General features: G+C 44.4%; 1 protein-coding gene across 5 annotated transcripts in view; it reads right to left on the bottom strand.

The window, feature by feature from the left end:
- Positions 1 to 15,799, bottom strand: part of BDNF (brain derived neurotrophic factor) — a 33,536-nt gene extending 17,737 nt beyond the window's left edge. For 2 of the 5 annotated variants that reach the window (XM_087433065.1, XM_014783686.2), the window contains exon 1: positions 13,819 to 14,062. Coding sequence is in view for 1 of the 5 variants with exons in the window: in XM_087433066.1 (XP_087289192.1) it covers positions 15,695 to 15,697 (3 nt within the window). In the remaining 4 variants the exon portion in view is untranslated. Of the gene's footprint in view, positions 1 to 13,454; positions 13,591 to 13,818; positions 14,063 to 14,910; positions 15,513 to 15,694 lie in introns of those variants that run through there. The other 3 variants (XM_087433066.1, XM_004418543.2, XM_087433069.1) reach the window with 3 other exon arrangements.
- Positions 15,800 to 15,999: the final 200 nt, after the last annotated feature.

Genomic DNA, 15,999 nt, shown 5'->3' with positions numbered 1-15,999 from the left:
TTAAAGCCTTTCATTGGGATGTCAACTTGTCACACTTACAGCTCAGGATGACTGTGACTTAACTTTCTCCCAAAATTTACTTTTGTAGTTTTGTTCATTTAACAGACATTCTCTGAGCACAGACTCCGGGGACACCCAAATGAATGGCCTTTGGGACTTCACTATCAGAGGGGGGATGGGGAACAGGTTAGACACATAAACTGACAATTATAGTTCAATAGAGTACATGCTGTAATTGACATATGAACAAGGGCAGTCCCAAAGGAGGGGATGAAAAGGGGGGGATGGTGACAGAGAAGAGGGGGCTGTTGGCCCAGGTTTTTGTTCAATATAGATCATATTTTGTAGAGCAAAAGCTAATATTGTCTGATCAGCTAACCTCTTAGCACCTACAACCCATAAAGCAAGATGAAGTACCCATGAAGAGTTCAATGTTGATGAACTTCCGGGGCATACAAGCTGGAAACCAAAACTCATTTATGGATACTTATCTAGAATGTATTTCCCATCTGGAGTGCTTTCCTAGCTGATAATAACAACACTGAAATGTTATCTTTTCCATGAGGGAAGGACATGTTGAATTATTTAGCAAATAGCTATGGTGCCACCTACTATGTATATGCCCATCAGTTGGCTATGTGCTATGGGGACTAAGAAAATGTAGGAGATATAATTTTTGCTTTCAAAGGGTTTACAATTTTAATTGTAGAAATAAGACTAAAATACATGGGTGAAGAAAAGCTAACTTATAAGACAGCTTGGGACAAGGACCATATCTCATTCAACTTTGAAAAAATTACCATTTATTCAACTTCCTACTAGTTCATATTTGGGGTAACCAGCCCTCCTCTCCTTCGGATTCTGAATTGAGAACAGAATAGAAACAAGTTGCCAACCAGGAATCATAATACAGAGTCAGCCTCACGTCAGCAAAGCTGTGTTGGAAACATGGTGGGGCCCATTTCCTACTACCTCGAACCAAGGCCCTGGGACCTATACAATTGGAGGCAGAAAAATGGGAACCAAGAGGGCAGAGGTCTTGGCAGGGCCTGCAAGATGCCAGCCCTGCATTTATTGTTTACTGTATAATGGCTAGAATGCCGAGAACCCACAAATTTGGGTGTGGTGGTCCAGAGAGCAAGAGAGAAGTGGGCTCAATTTCAGCACGGTGGTCTGTTGCTTTGGTTTACATGCTGTATACTCCAGTAGATGACAGATCTAGTGGGTCCCAGCAATCAGATTAATCACTTCTCATCTTACGGAAAAGACCCAGTAATGGGGAAAAGAGAAGGGCCCAGAATGCTCCTCTGATAGTGTTCCCTTTTAGGAAGCTAGCCCCCTTGTGGAAACACAGGATGGGGGAAAAGGATTTCCCTTAACATTATTCTAGTCACAGAGAATTTAAGTAACCTGTCCAAGATCACAGATCTAGTAAGCGGTGGGCCTGGAATTAAACTTGATTATCAGGCCCAGAAATGCAGGTACCAGGCCTGGGCTGCCTCGTGAAGTTTCTATTTAGGAAACGTTTCTTTTCTTTTCTTTTTTTGCTGAGGAAGATTCGCCCTGAGCTAACATTGGCCGCCAATCTTCCTCTTTCTGATTGAGGAAGATTTGCCCTGGGCTAACATCTGTGCCAATCTTCCTCTATCTTGTATGTGGGTCGCTGCCACAGCATGGCTGTGGACGAGTGGTGTAAGTCCACGCCGAGGAACCGAACCTGGGACGCCAAAGCAGAGCGTGCTGAACTTAACCACTAGGCCACAGGGCTGGCCCCTAGGAAACGTTTCTTTAAAGTCAAAAGACTATTCTGAATAGGATATTCTAGAATATTCTTCTAGACTAGAACATCATATCCACAGCTCCTAGTACAGAAGCTGACAAGAGAAGGCACCCAATAATGATTTAAAGGTTGCACAATTGCTTATATAACTAACTACTAAGTTGTGAGAAGCAGACCATAGATGACTTAGGAATTCAGACAGGGTGAGTTTATTCTGGGCAGGAGTCTTTCTAGATGAAGTAGAATTTGAGCTGGGTCTTAAAGAGTGAGTAGGATTTAGATGGATGAAAGGAGGAGAAAATCAAGAAGAAACAAATCAGACTCCAAGGATTACAACATAAGGGAGTTTTGGTCTTGTCAACTTTAGCACAAAGCGAAGCAAATTTAGGCATGAAGCATGCTGATAAAGTTTATAATTGTCTTGATAATAAGTCATAAAAGGTGTTCTCTTGGTACCAGAAAGTGCCAACAAGAACAACAGTGGCTGAAATTCACTCAGTATTTACTATGCCAAGCCCTATTCTAAGCACGTTACTTGTAGTAACACATTTAATCCCTACCACTACCCTGGTAAGAAGCAGAGGCAGAGAGATCTGAAGTAACCTGTACGAGGTCACAGACCTAGTGAGTGGGGGACCTGGGATGCTGCCCTGGGCCTTTGCTCTCACATGCAAGTTCCTGATTAGGAAATACTTCTCAAGTCAGAGGAATATCTTCAGCAGGCCTCCCATCTCAAAGTCTCTGAATTTCTGATTATTTACAGGCTGCAGACCCCCTCTAACCACGCTCAGTCCATGTACTTGAACAATAAAGTAAATGATAAGTCTCTCTAAATCACAGGATATTCAATTTATTTGGCTTCTAGATCAGCAATTCTTAAAGTTTCCTGCATATCTGAACCACCTGTAGAAGTTTCTAAACATAACATATGTTCCAAACCTATGAATCTCAGGGTCTAGGACCTGATACCTATATTTTTTTTAAAGTTTCAAAGCTAATTCTGATGATCGCCGTGTTTGGGAACCATAGACTTACGCCGTGTTCTCTGAAAGTTCACTCACCAGGATCCTCAGCTTTAAGCAAAATTATAACTAAGAAGCTCAAGGAATAAGACATCAAAAATCATGTTCATTTTCCCTCTGTTCAAGAATTTTTCTTTAATAAAAGAAAACTAAATTTAAAAACTCCTTAGGATAAACATTATCTTCCCATCATCATTTTCTTCCTTGGCACACAGAAGATCACCAGTCTCTGCTCTAGAGAGAGAGAGGACTCTAGGTCAGGATGACGATATCGCACCTGTGCTAGGCACTCACATTAATGCGTCAAGCGTGAAATATGGTTTCTTACTGGAATCCTGCAGGTCATGGTTGTAGACAGCAGAGTAGCGGTAAGAGGACTGGGTTAGGAGAAGTCATTGGACTGTAATCCTTGTTCTGGTTCTAGAGCTGTGTATCTTGGATCAAGTTATCTAGCTACTCGGAGCTTCAGTTTCCTCATCTGTAGGATGTAGGAATAATGTCTGCCCAACTTTTTCAAAGGGTTATTTGTAGGATCAATTGGAATGAGACATGCAGATGCATTTTTTAATGTTTGGAACAGTACACCTTTGGACAAGATTATTATTGAAATGGACAATCTCGTCTACATTACTTTTACTTTTAGTAAAATCATGTAGGAATGTTAGCTTTGACAAACCAATTGAATTGGTTCCAGTAGCAACGCCTACTGGGTGCTGCGGTAGGGGAGTCTTCATAACCTGATTCTGCTTGGAACAGTGATGGTGAGCGTTCCCCTGGATTTTTACATGAGACTGACTCTGAAGAACAATCAGAGGCTCTGGAATAACCGTCACTTCCAAGTTTTAAGAAAGTCATTTGTCAGGGATGTGAAAACCAGAAAAATATACTGGGATTTTAGGAAAAGCATTTTCAAATAAATTTTATTAATGACGATACATTTTAATCATTAATAAAATGTCTAACATAAGGTCATCCTGCCTTGCTTCTCAACCATTATACATTTATGATTATTTCTAAAAAACATGCAATGGGAAAAATTTTACATAGAAGAATCTACTTTATCAGGTTACCATTTGTGAATACTGTGAACAGGGCATGAATACAACTCCCAGTGCTGGAGGATGGCCCCAGGCATGGGCAGGAAGCCTGGCATTTTCACCAGGAAGGAAGGGAGCTTCAGGACTTTGGGATTTCTACCTGTTGACTTTTGATCTAGAGCCCCAGTCTTCCCACGGCGGTCTGCAGGGCATCGAGGGGCCTGGGCACTGATCCTCCACCTGCACTTCAACTGGAGCAGCACTGTTTACTTTTGTTTTACGCATTGGGGTTCCATATCAGATTCTTTTAGGGGGAAAAAAAACCAGTCCTACAATTTACTCATTTACATTTATACCACTAATTTGAAGGTTAGTGGACATGTGTCTATACCGCCGATTTGTCTCAAAGAATGAAGAATGGAGTGGTGTCTGGCACTATTTACTTACTGCTTATTCTGATTGCCCTGCTCAGGAGTGAGAGAGAAGGTTAGGAACATGGCTGCAGATTTAGTATTAACTGGAAAGTGGGACCCATCACCACTTCCTGATCCTGTGATTTTTTTTTTGATTCACAAAGGAACTATGTGAAAATTTGCTTTCTTGTTGTATATCAAGAGGTTAAACATTTCTTAGTTGATGATGCCAAACCGTGCTCTAGTTACATTGACATATTTACATGATCCATAAACTCTGCATACAGATTCTTACTTATACCACATATTTGAGCAAAAACACCTCCTGACTTCACAGTGAAAGGAGACCCAATGGACTAAAAAGTAGTTTCAGTAAACTTTAAAGAAATACCATTACTAAATTGAAACATGTTATTGACTCATGTTTAAGGGCAAGATAGTCTTTACTAAACTGATTTTTCCATCTTCTTTTCCTTACTCAGCATAATCATAAAACCAGCTTCTAGTAAATGGAAGCACTCTCACAATTTAAGTTTCTTTAGGGGGAAAACACACAGGATTTATAAACACTGTCAAATGAAAGACACATTCCTGAATACTAAGAGGCCCAAACATGTCCTTTTATGTAAGGCAAAAATCCGTCATAAAGTCAGTGGAAATGAACAGCATCTTTGGTCCAGAAGTTCTGCTTCTACTGTGGCTTCTACTGGCATTATTACAAGAGTTCCTCATGAAATATCCTCAAATAGCAAAATATTTAAGACAATGTCTAATAAGCATTTTTGTTGTATTAATGTGAACACAAAATGATACCTGAAGATCAGGGGCACAAAAAAGATCAATCTCTTAAAAAAGAAATACGTTCTTCCAAAATGTTATATTCCATAACTTAAAGTACTGTCTGGGCACAGAGTTCTGAAGTAGCTCAGAGAATTTGTTCAATATATACATTTTTTTAGACCAGCCCTCTTTAGAAGCGAGTATATGAAGAGGTAATGGAAACCTTATACGGGAAAATCAAAGGAGTTCTTGATCAAGTAGCTCCTGAAATGGATGGATCCAGAGGGGCAAAGAAACCTCACCTAGCCCAGTGCCTGGCACCCTCTGAACACTCAATTAATCCTTGGTGAATTAATGAATACAAGAATCACTCCTGTGTATAACATGTTTACTTTTTTTAAAGGAAAGCTTTGAGGAGAAAACATACACACAGCAACATAAACCATAAAATATGTGATGTCCTCACAGGGATGTAAATAGGAAATTGTTTGCTTTGCGACTGACAACATGAATACTTCAAAGCAGCATGAGAGATCATAAGGAATGAATATTCATGAGTTCTTGGAGTGGGCTGTGCGTCCTCTGGTCAAAACGTGCATTTCAATGACATCTCCATGCTGGTTAACCTCCAACTGTTCTACAGAAGAGCAAAATAAGTTATAAAAGAGTAAAATAAATAATAAAAAAGTAACTCTGTCCGTGTTGAAGCCTGACGGGGTTGGAGGAGGGGTCAATTTCTTTGATAGTTTACATTTAAAAAGAGAAACTCTTTGGAAAACTGGAATTTCTGAAGATTTCATGGTTCCCAGAAGGGAAAGGTAAATGTTGAGAAGTTTTTTCAGTTCAGCTGCTGAACATTCTAAAAACTCTAATGTCAAAAGTTAATTTCTTAAGCAATTTGGGCATCTGAATCTTATCAGGACTCTTTTTTTAAACATTCCGCTCAGTCTGATCCAAAAGAATAACCACTTTTGAGAATCCATATGTAAGTATGGAAAAAAGTCAAAGCACAGCCCCCTGCAAAGAAATGGGAAGGACTGCTGATCCTCAACTCATGATGCTGCGCATGTCTCAGCTAGAGGGTTCAAAGACATACAGGACTGTCATCATTAGGACTGTTTGTGAACTAAAAATAAGGAGCATATCAATATCATATATTGGTATGATCAATATATTTGAAAAACTGAGGAATACAAAGGTACTTCAGAGTCTACCTAACACCGACCTCCCACATTAGCACGCATCCTTTCTAAAAGGGTTTCAGCCTCCGCGTAAACATCTATAATAGGAAACTGACCATATTCCAAAGAAGCCTCTTGTTTTCCTTTGTTAGATTATAAATCCCCCTAGTAAACTGCTTTGTATATGGTAAGCATTCAATATTTGCTTAACTAAACAGAACTGGAAGTTCTTCTAGATGCTATGTCCAGTACCTAAATTTACATCACTTGTCCTAGATCTGCTCTCTGGGGCAACAGAAAGTAAACCTACCCCCTTCTCCATATGCCAGTTCTTCACACCTGGGGAGACGATCCTCTAAACAAGGATGTCACAAACACACCACACGGGCTGCCATGCCAACTCTCCAGCCATGGTGGGCATGAACCCTCAGTGAGAACATTCTTTCTCATGGAGCCTGGACAAGTTCAGAATTCTTCTCAATCCAGCACTCCAGGTGGCTACCATCATGTGATGAGAGTTTCTAAGAGAGACAAATCCATTTGCCATTCCAGACTCAGTCTGCTTGTCCCCGAGCCGCCCATCCAAGTCCCCCCGACATCCATCACACGCAGTGTTAGCTTCCTTATGTGTCCCGGGCACAATGACCTCAATATACACCAATTTGTCAATGAGGGACCCAAAGCAACCTATTCCAGTGCCTTGGCCTGAAGGTACTATTCTACACAGTCTGTTTAACAAGCAAGGGAGAAGGACCAGCTTCCCCGTGCAGTATTATGCTTCTAACCGCCCCTGGTCAGACCCACCGGCTCCCACTGAACCTGCAGTTATTTCAACCATCTAGGTTTCCTTTCTACAATCTGGTAAGTCATCCCCCAAAACCTTGTCCCAGCTCCCTATTCTTTCCTACACTTATACAATTGATTTTAACCTAATCACAGTATTTTACGTTTAAGTTAACGTAAACGATCCAGATTCTTTCAACAGAATGTCTGTTGGCTTATATGATAAGCATATCGTCTATGCCTTCAGACACATTATCAGCCAACAAGTTACTGCTGCTTGCACTCTCCCAATGTTGCATAAGAGAGAACACCTTCGACAGTTGGGTCTAGGAACGTGGCCTGGGACGCCCGCCAAGCATCTCTCCCAACAGCAAGAAGCAAATTTCTCGACCTTCTGATTCTGCACAATGTAAAAGAAATTTATCTGTGTTTAATAACACTCCCCATCATTCAAGAAATAAATGAACATGTGAAAAGATAGGGAAACTTGTTTCAATTTGGGCATAGTTTCAGTTTTCAAAAGCACACAGAGGCAGAAAGCAAGCATCGGAAAATGAGGCAAATGCTGATGGTAGCAGCTCCAGAACCAGGACTGAGGGGAGATCCCGCTTGCAGAAATTTTACTCCATGAGTCTCCTTCTTTCTTTCTTCTCCCCTGTCCCCCCCGCTCCGTGTGTGTGTGTGTGTGTGTGTGTGTGTGTGTATAACACATCATATATAAAAACCTTTTTTTAGTATTTTTTCCTGAAAAATAGGTTTTCTGCATATGATTGCTTCTATGAATGACACAAAGTACAGACAATATAATGACTTTGTTTATCTGCTCACCAGAAATTGGCACAAACTTAACATATACTGTTTTCCATTCCCTGAAGCACAGTAACCAGTATCCCAAAATTTGAAAAGATTTAAATGAAAATCCACCAGTCAGCTTACAGTTGCTACTGTCTAAATCAACTTTAACATTTCGTATGTTCCAAACATGATAATTTTATGAGTGAACCAAATTGTGCATAAGAAATTTTAGAACTAAGCCAACTAAAGGACATTTACAATAGGTACTAGAAAAAAGAAAGTATTATTACATTTATTTCCTCCAATTTCTTCCTCTCTGCCAGCAAAATAGAGAAATGTTTTTCTATATTTATAAAGTTTCTTCATTGTCTACATTGCTACTAGGAATGTGAAGCAATTATTAATAATCTATTTGTTCATTCAACAATATTCGTTAGAGTGCCTCCTCTGCTACCAGCGCTGGTTTAGATGCTATTGTGGGAGCATGCAAAATGGATTAAATACGGATTTTGTCATCACAGAATTCTAAGCTGATTAGTAACTACTGGTTCCTGGTTCCATTACTACTTTTTGGTGCTGGCTCAGATGTATATCTTTATCTATTCTAAGGTTAATTCTTATAATTTCCTTTTCCTTGTCCTTTTTTTCCTTACTTTTTTGGTGTTTAAAGTCTTGCTACATATATAACCCTTTGTTTTACTCTTAAGTCTTCTCAAATCATTAAAGTTAAAATTAGATCACAGATCAAAGACATTCTTAAGGTCTCTCTACTCAATTTATTTGGTGCTATTATATCTCACAAAGTGCAGTGAATTGCCTGCAGGAAGTGAATAAAATCAGAACCTTTGTACCCAATGTTTAGTACATATCCTTGAAAATAATAAATAAACAGGAGGCAGGCCCTTATTCCTAGCTGGCTCTTCTATATTTGGCGACTATACTAAAATGCTAAAAGGTCTTAGTGTATGTATTGAGTTGTGGATCTGCCTGTTTTAGAATCTCAACTACAATCCCAAATGCATTCTAAACCACCCTCCCTGCCCCTCAACACACACACACTCTCCCAATCTGAACAGGGTGGCAAGAAAATCCTAGTAACTGTAGCCTTGGGAAAACAGCTCATCCGGCAAATAAGCCATTTGGCTGGTAAGCTGGTGATCTGTTCTCTAGGTGGCACTATTACTTCAACTTTTGATGAGATGCTTAAAGTACTAGAAACTGCCCACTGATTTTGTTTGAATTTCCATGATATAAATTTGATTTCATACATACCAGTTGTAATTAAATGACAGGTTGCCTTCCAGTTTTACCTTAATTTGAAAGTGATTTTTTTTATCATATAAGTTTACATTTCCTACTCATTGTCTTTGAGTTAAGGAATCCTCCTTTGCCTGCCATGCTGCCTCCCAAAGAGCAGAGGCTTGTCAAAAACACAGAGGGTCGTCATAAAGCTTGAGTCAGACCAAAGGAACCAAGATGGAAGCACATTTAAGAGCTACTAGGCTCTGCAAGCTTTCAAAATCAGGACATTACTTCCATGACAACCCATGAAAAGTTCTTTCAAGTGAACCTTTGGGGAAAACTGCATAACATTTGTTACTCTCTGGGCTCTTTGGAAATAAACTTTTACTTTATTATGGCTGTCACTGAAGCTTGTAAATTTACTCTGCTTCCCCCAATCACTCTCCTGCCCTACACCCAGCCCCCCACTTCATCTAATGGCACCCATCCTCAAACTTTAGGCAAGGTATAAATGAGACAGCTGGGCAATGGGCCACTTCTTAGCATCCAGTAGTATTTGGTCAGATTTGTTTCACCAAAAGCATTAGTGTCTCAGAGTTTGCACTGGAATTTGAGAACTTCCATTTATAGGAAAGCTTCCCCACTTCTTATCTGACCAGATACTCATGTTTTTCTACAGAAACAAGAATACCTTCCCGTTCCACTTAAGAGAACATACCCATTTACCACTCCCTCACCTCCCCAAATTTTTCAAAGTCAATGTACTAGTGAGCTCCACTGAATTGTGTCTGTCATCAATAATGATTCCCTATATTTAATAATTGGGTTCATGACTTTTCTAAGGCGTTAATACTATAAGTATTCTGGAAAGCTGGAGACACCTTTAAGTATAAAATTATTTAGGATTAAACAATTCTTTCTATGCCTTAAGTAAAAGTTTAAGGGGACTCTGAGGACATATATGCCTGAGCTTAAAAATACCAAAGCCTTCCTGTGTTTCCTAGGGTCAAACCTCACACACAAACGACATACGGATTTCATTTGCCAACATCATTTATTGCTTAACATTACTCCATACTAAACAAAGTAAATGGATGCAGAGTGTAACCAGTAAGTTTGCTCATTCACTTTTGAAGCCCATCTGGCATGTTATTCATGCTAATAAAGAAAATTTCTCACAACGCAAATCATTCCTTCCTTCACTGAGCAACAGCCAGCATTTAAACCTAGAATTCCCCCGAATTCTCTCCTCCACTCCTTTTTAAAATTCAATTCACAGCTTGAGATCACAGAGTCCGCCAGTGGCTGAATGGCTGCACTCGATGGCTGAGAGTCCTTCAATTAAGCAGCAATTTTGCAATTAGTGGAAACTGAGTGCTCCATAACAATCGTCTGAAAACAAGTTGAGACAAGTTAGCAATTACCCTATTAAAGGGATATAGTCACTTGCACTGGGCTAAGCAAGCCCCCTCCAGCAAACTGAAATCTTCCACACAGGGAGATGTAAGCTGGAAATTATGTTTTAACCGTTAAGATAAATTCAGCATTACGGACATGTGAAATGGGAGTGCCTTTCATTTTAAAAGACAGTCAGAGTTTAGCTATGGTACATTCTCCATGCTCTCTGTTTTCATTCCGGAAGTCCAACACTGTTCTCCTCTCTACTCTGAGACTAACTTCCTAAATCTTATAATGTTAATGAACTACTTGCATATGACCTTTCCATTGTGTACATCTTCAATATGCTTGAAGCTTAGTAGAAGATTCAGTCTCGGATTGAGACCCAAAGCTGCTGGCTGTTACATTCCACAAGTTCACTACCCGGATATAGAGCTGTGTGAGTGTGTGAGTGTGTGAGTGTGTGTGTGAAGGGGGGATATTTACAGAAGGTTTTAAAGACAAATGTAAAAAAATGTAAACAAGCTCTTTGCTGTCCAATCAGGAGGGCGTGCTCAGCTTGCCGTGTGCGCTGAGCTGCAAACCAGAGCTATTTATGTTTGAAAGAAATGCGATTATTAGTCATCTGCATTTTGACTATTGAGAAGCAGGGCTCTCGACTATTCCAGGAAGAAGGAAATAGGTTACATTCTCATGGGGCTCCTATTAAACAGGAAACCCAAGGACTTTGAGCCAGGATTTTAGAAATTTGCATTATTTACAGGATTTCCTCCCTCCTGGTGAATCAAAATGAACCAGCCAATATTCCAGCACCTCCCCATCCCCCTTTGGCCATTATGAGATTTAGGCCATTAACTCACATCGTATAAATGAATCATTTGAGGTGATCATTGCATTTTAGGCAAATGATCACTTTCTTGGTTCCTTTTGTTGGAAAGTAAAAGTTACACTTACTGAAAAGACATCCCCAAACAGATTTCCTAAATGTTTTTTCTGGATACTCAAAATGTTGACGTACTATACATCTTAAATGACCTTAAATATCACCTTAAAATAAACAAGATTTCCAGCTACTAACTCAGTTCTAACGGGCTATGAAAGGCTCCAAAGGTATGTGAAAAATTAATCTGTTATTTTGCTCTAAAAAAATGTGATGTCTAAGTGTGTCTGCAATGTTGTAACACTTCAAAACATGTCCGTAAGTCTTGTTTATCTGGAAACCATTTCTTTCTGCTTATATCATTTATAAATAGAAAATGTTCTGCAATAACTTAAAATAGCTCTACATACATAATGCTTCTCCTGTCATAATACCTATTACCAGTCTATATTTACCAACATTTATCACATTTTGCAAATTGAAGTAGAAGAAAAAAGACAACGACTTTATGGCCCTGGAATTCCAGTAATGGTGAATTACTCGAACGTGTTTTAAATTCCAGTAAAGGTTACGGTTACATTTCAACAAGTGTCTCTGTCCTTTTCTCACCTCTGCTGCTAGTCCAGAGGTGAACTTACAAAAGAAAAATCTTAAGCAAGCTATTTATTTGCAAAAGCAGGAAGCAGAAGTTAGTGATAGTTTTAAAGGGGTGCTGTTCCCAGAGCCAAAACTTTGACCTGCAATTTCTACATGAGATGTGGTCTATTACATGTAATAACGGAAGTCATCATCTCAGAAACCTCCAATTTAAAAATGATAATGTTGCATGAGGAGGGAAACAGGGAGGGCTCTCACGTTTAGACGAATTAAACCTGCAATTATACCTCAATAAACAAAAATGTAAAAAATATATATGTATATATAAATATAATCAACACCAAAATGGCTTTTTTGGACCTTATAACAAATTTCATATGAAAATAGCGTTTTGCATAAAAACAAAGGAGAGGGAGTATTTTCCAAGAAGTCGAGCCAGTTTGAAGGTTTCATTTAATAGCATAACATGTTTTCTATGCCGCTAAAAACCAACGTTCCCAATCATATACTGCTTTGCTTTAAAAGATAACTGTACTAGGAGAATTAATAAACATTCAGAAATACGCTTTTCTTTGCTTCTGGCCAAGAACATTCCTGCATTCTCGTCGGAAAATCTTCACTGGTTCCTGCTGACATCGAGGAGCCGATGTAAGATACCTGCAGGACCCTAAAATAAGACCCAGGAAGCCCTAACACGCCACCCACCGCAGCCTGTCACAGCTCCCCCAGCGCGAGGAAAACTTTTTGCGTTGGAGCCCAAGAGGCGCGAGGAGTCAAAATTCACCCAAGTCGGGAGTCACAAGCGGCGTTCAACAAGTCCCTCCCACCAGCTCCCGGAGGGATCCCGCGAAGCCATCCCCACCGCGTCCCCGCCCCCAGCAGCCGCTCTGGGCCGCGCGGCCGCCAGAGGGCACCCTCTACCTTCCTAGCGCCGCTCTCCCCGCCCCCTCTCCTCCTCGCCACCCCCCAGCCCGGTCCACCCCAACACACAAACACAGCATCCTCCGACCGCGAGTCCAGTTCACCCCAGCAGCCCCGAGGCTTTCCCCCCTGGGGGTGCCCCCAGTCTGCAATTGCCCTTCTCTGCCCGTCGGGCATCAAGCCCCCAATCGTCAGCTATTCCTGGCACAGCTCACTCACCCATTCCTTCTTCCAGCTCTGCATCCCCAGAGACCAACCCGGGTCAGGACACCCCACACACACATCCCCCCCCAGCCCCCGAAAGTCAAAACTCTCACTGCCCCAGAAGGTGCCCCAAGGGAGGGGTGCGGGATGGAGACAGGCGCGGGCACAGCCAGCCGCGGAGTACCGCAGCCCCGCTCCGCTCCGAGCGCCAAGGGGGTCCCAAGTTTTCCGGGATACATTGGCGCGGGACCTGTATCAGTCGGCTTTGGTCTCAGCTTCTGGGGAGCAGGTGACCGTGAGCAGCACGGCTTGAATCCCGGGGACGGGGATGCGGGCTGAGGACGCAAGGGCCCCCCCAAAATTTGCGCGGGGATCGCCCAGCCCAGGGGAAGGATTCACATCCCAGCCTCGACACCCTCACCTGAGTCAGGGCCCCCGACAGCTGGCGCCCTAAATCTCTCTCACGACCCCTCCTCGCCTGGGGGAGGGTTGCGGGGGTCCCCGTAGCGCCGTCTTCGCTCCCTTCGCGCCGCTCCGCGTCTCCTCTTGGCTTACTCCCCCCCTACTCCAGGCCCTGCCGGATCCCTCTCCTCGGGGTTCTGGCTGCCCCACAGGCCCGTGGGGTGGGAGGAGAAAGCCCCCCGGGAACGACTCCAAATGCCCCTTCTCCTGGAGGAGAGGAAGGAAGGAGTTCTGTCTCTTCCCCCAACTTCGGGGCCCCGCAGCCAACTTTCCCCGAGGACGGGCGGCTCCCGCGCCCAGCCCCACGCCCGCGGCTCGCCTACCTCGGGGTCCACACAAAGCTCACGGGTCCCCGGCGGCGGAGTCACATCGTTGTCCCGCCCGCGGCCCCTGCGCGCAGCCCCGGGCCCCGTCGCGGAGCCGCTCGCCGCCGGCTCCCCAGCAGCGGTGGCGGCTGCAGCTCGGGTGTCTCATCAAAGCCTCACGAGGCGGAGGGGGCGCGCGGGCCGGCTCCTCGGCCCCGCCCGGGAGCCCGCGGCGCGTCGGGGAGCGCGGGACGGCGAGTGGCCGGCTGCGCCCGGGCGCGGCGGCGGCGGGCACCGGAGCTCCAGCCTGCGCCTCGGCCCGGGTCAGACATTATTTAGCTCTTCGGTTGCGCCTGGATTGGTCAGACGGCGCCGCCCCCCGCCCCCGGCCCCCGCCCCCGGCTCGCCCGCGCCACCGACAGCCGTGCGGGGCGGCTGCTTAAAGGGAACGCCGCGCCTTTTCCTGCTCGGGCTCAGCCCCCGGGACTCCTGGGGCTCGCCGGGCCCGCGCGCCCCGCGCGCCCCACGCCGCCGGTCCCCGGGGCCCCGCGACGTACCTCCGCAAGCCCCGCGCCCGCCGCCTCGAGGGGTGCACCAGCCCCGCCCCGGGGAACCCCGCGTCCCGCGCCCTCCGCGGAAACCCCGGCCCCGCGCGCTGGCGCCGGAGGGAGCGAGCGCGAGTCCGGCGCCCAGGGTTCAGCTCCCCTCCCTTGCACGCCCTCGCCCCATCCCGGCACCCAAGTTGTGTGGGAGAGGGCATGCGTTTCCCGGGCCACAGACACACCTTCCCGCACCTTCCCGCACCACGGAGCTTGCAAACGCGAGCACACAATGAAATGGCACAGAGCATGGGGGCTATTGGTTTACTCCGCCGTCTTAAACACGCCGGCTTAACCCGAGTTCGTGCACTGACCTCTCCTGAGTTGCCTAATAGGAATTCAATCAAGATAATAACGGCATTTTTTATTAATGAACGCCCCCAGATAACGTTACACCAAGTTACCTGCTCCAGCCGGAAAACCGAAGCAATGACAGACCTCCCTAAAGCCACACGCTTCCCAGCAGACCCAAGAGAGAAAACGGGAAGAGAAAGAAAGAAAAGAAACCCACCTTTTCAGTCACTACTTGTCAAAGTAAACATCAAGGCAGCTGCTCTGGGGAAGACTTCGGCCCCGAAACTCCCAGACTCTATTATTTTTTCACGTTCCCTTTGGTTAAAAAGGGGGGGGGGGCTAGTCTTTGGTGCCCGGTAGGTACTCCTTCTGTTCTGCAGCCAAGAAGTTAAATTATTGATAGTGGAAATTGCATGGCGGAGGGAACACGCGCACCCCCCGAGCGAGGAGCTCCATTTGATCTGGGCAGCGGCGGGGAGGGCTCATGCTCGCGCGCCGGGAGCGGCCGCCGAGCCGCCCTCTCCGCGCTGAATGGGAAAGTGGGTGGGAGTCCACGAGAGGGCTCCACGGTGCCTTGACGTGCGCTGTCATATGATACCTCCGCTGCCTCGAAATAGACACTCCAGTGCACGAATTACCAGAATCAAAATTCATCGCATTTAAAATGATACATCTTTTATTAGAAGAGTTCTGTTCCGGGCCACTGCATGGGTTTGCAGATGTTTTCGCTTCCCTCCCCAGCAAACTTACACACATAAACCGACCTTTTTAATAATGAACCTGGATAGCAAAGATAAATTTAAAAACCTCCTGGTTTAACGTGTGTGTGTGCGCGCGCGCGCGCGTGTGTGTGTGGAGTTGGCTCAGTTAATCCTCCTCCCGCCCCCACCCCCGCCCCCAAGCAGGAAAGCTAGCAGTCTTTCGGGTTCTTATTTGCCGGCAGTCAAGACCCTTGGCGAGAACTTAAGTGGCTAGGGCCCAGAGGACCATTTTCAATTTACCATTGGACGAACGCTGTCAACCGTCTACTTAGGTTCCTGCTTTAGAGCTGAATTTTCTTCCCATTAGTTCAACCGATTCGTACGCACTAGGACAGACCTAAAAATTTAGAATAAGGAACAAGACAACAGTACTTAACTTGGAGTCCTTGGACCTCCTCCGAGCCTAAAAATCACCAGGGTGCCTGTTAAGATGCAGATTTCTCCTCCTAAAATTGTGATCTAGCAGGGGTGGGGCCGGGTCCAGCAATTAGCATTTTAAGAAGCACCTGAAGCAATTCGGATGCCGAAAATCTGAAGTCACACTT

This window comes from Ceratotherium simum, chromosome 7 (assembly GCF_057802395.1).
Source record: "Ceratotherium simum simum isolate JZ-2026a chromosome 7, ASM5780239v1, whole genome shotgun sequence".
In the NCBI taxonomy this organism is placed as follows: Eukaryota; Metazoa; Chordata; class Mammalia; order Perissodactyla; family Rhinocerotidae; genus Ceratotherium; species Ceratotherium simum.
The sequence above is the reverse complement of the archived record's forward strand: the minus strand, read 5'-3'. Positions and strand labels throughout refer to the sequence as shown.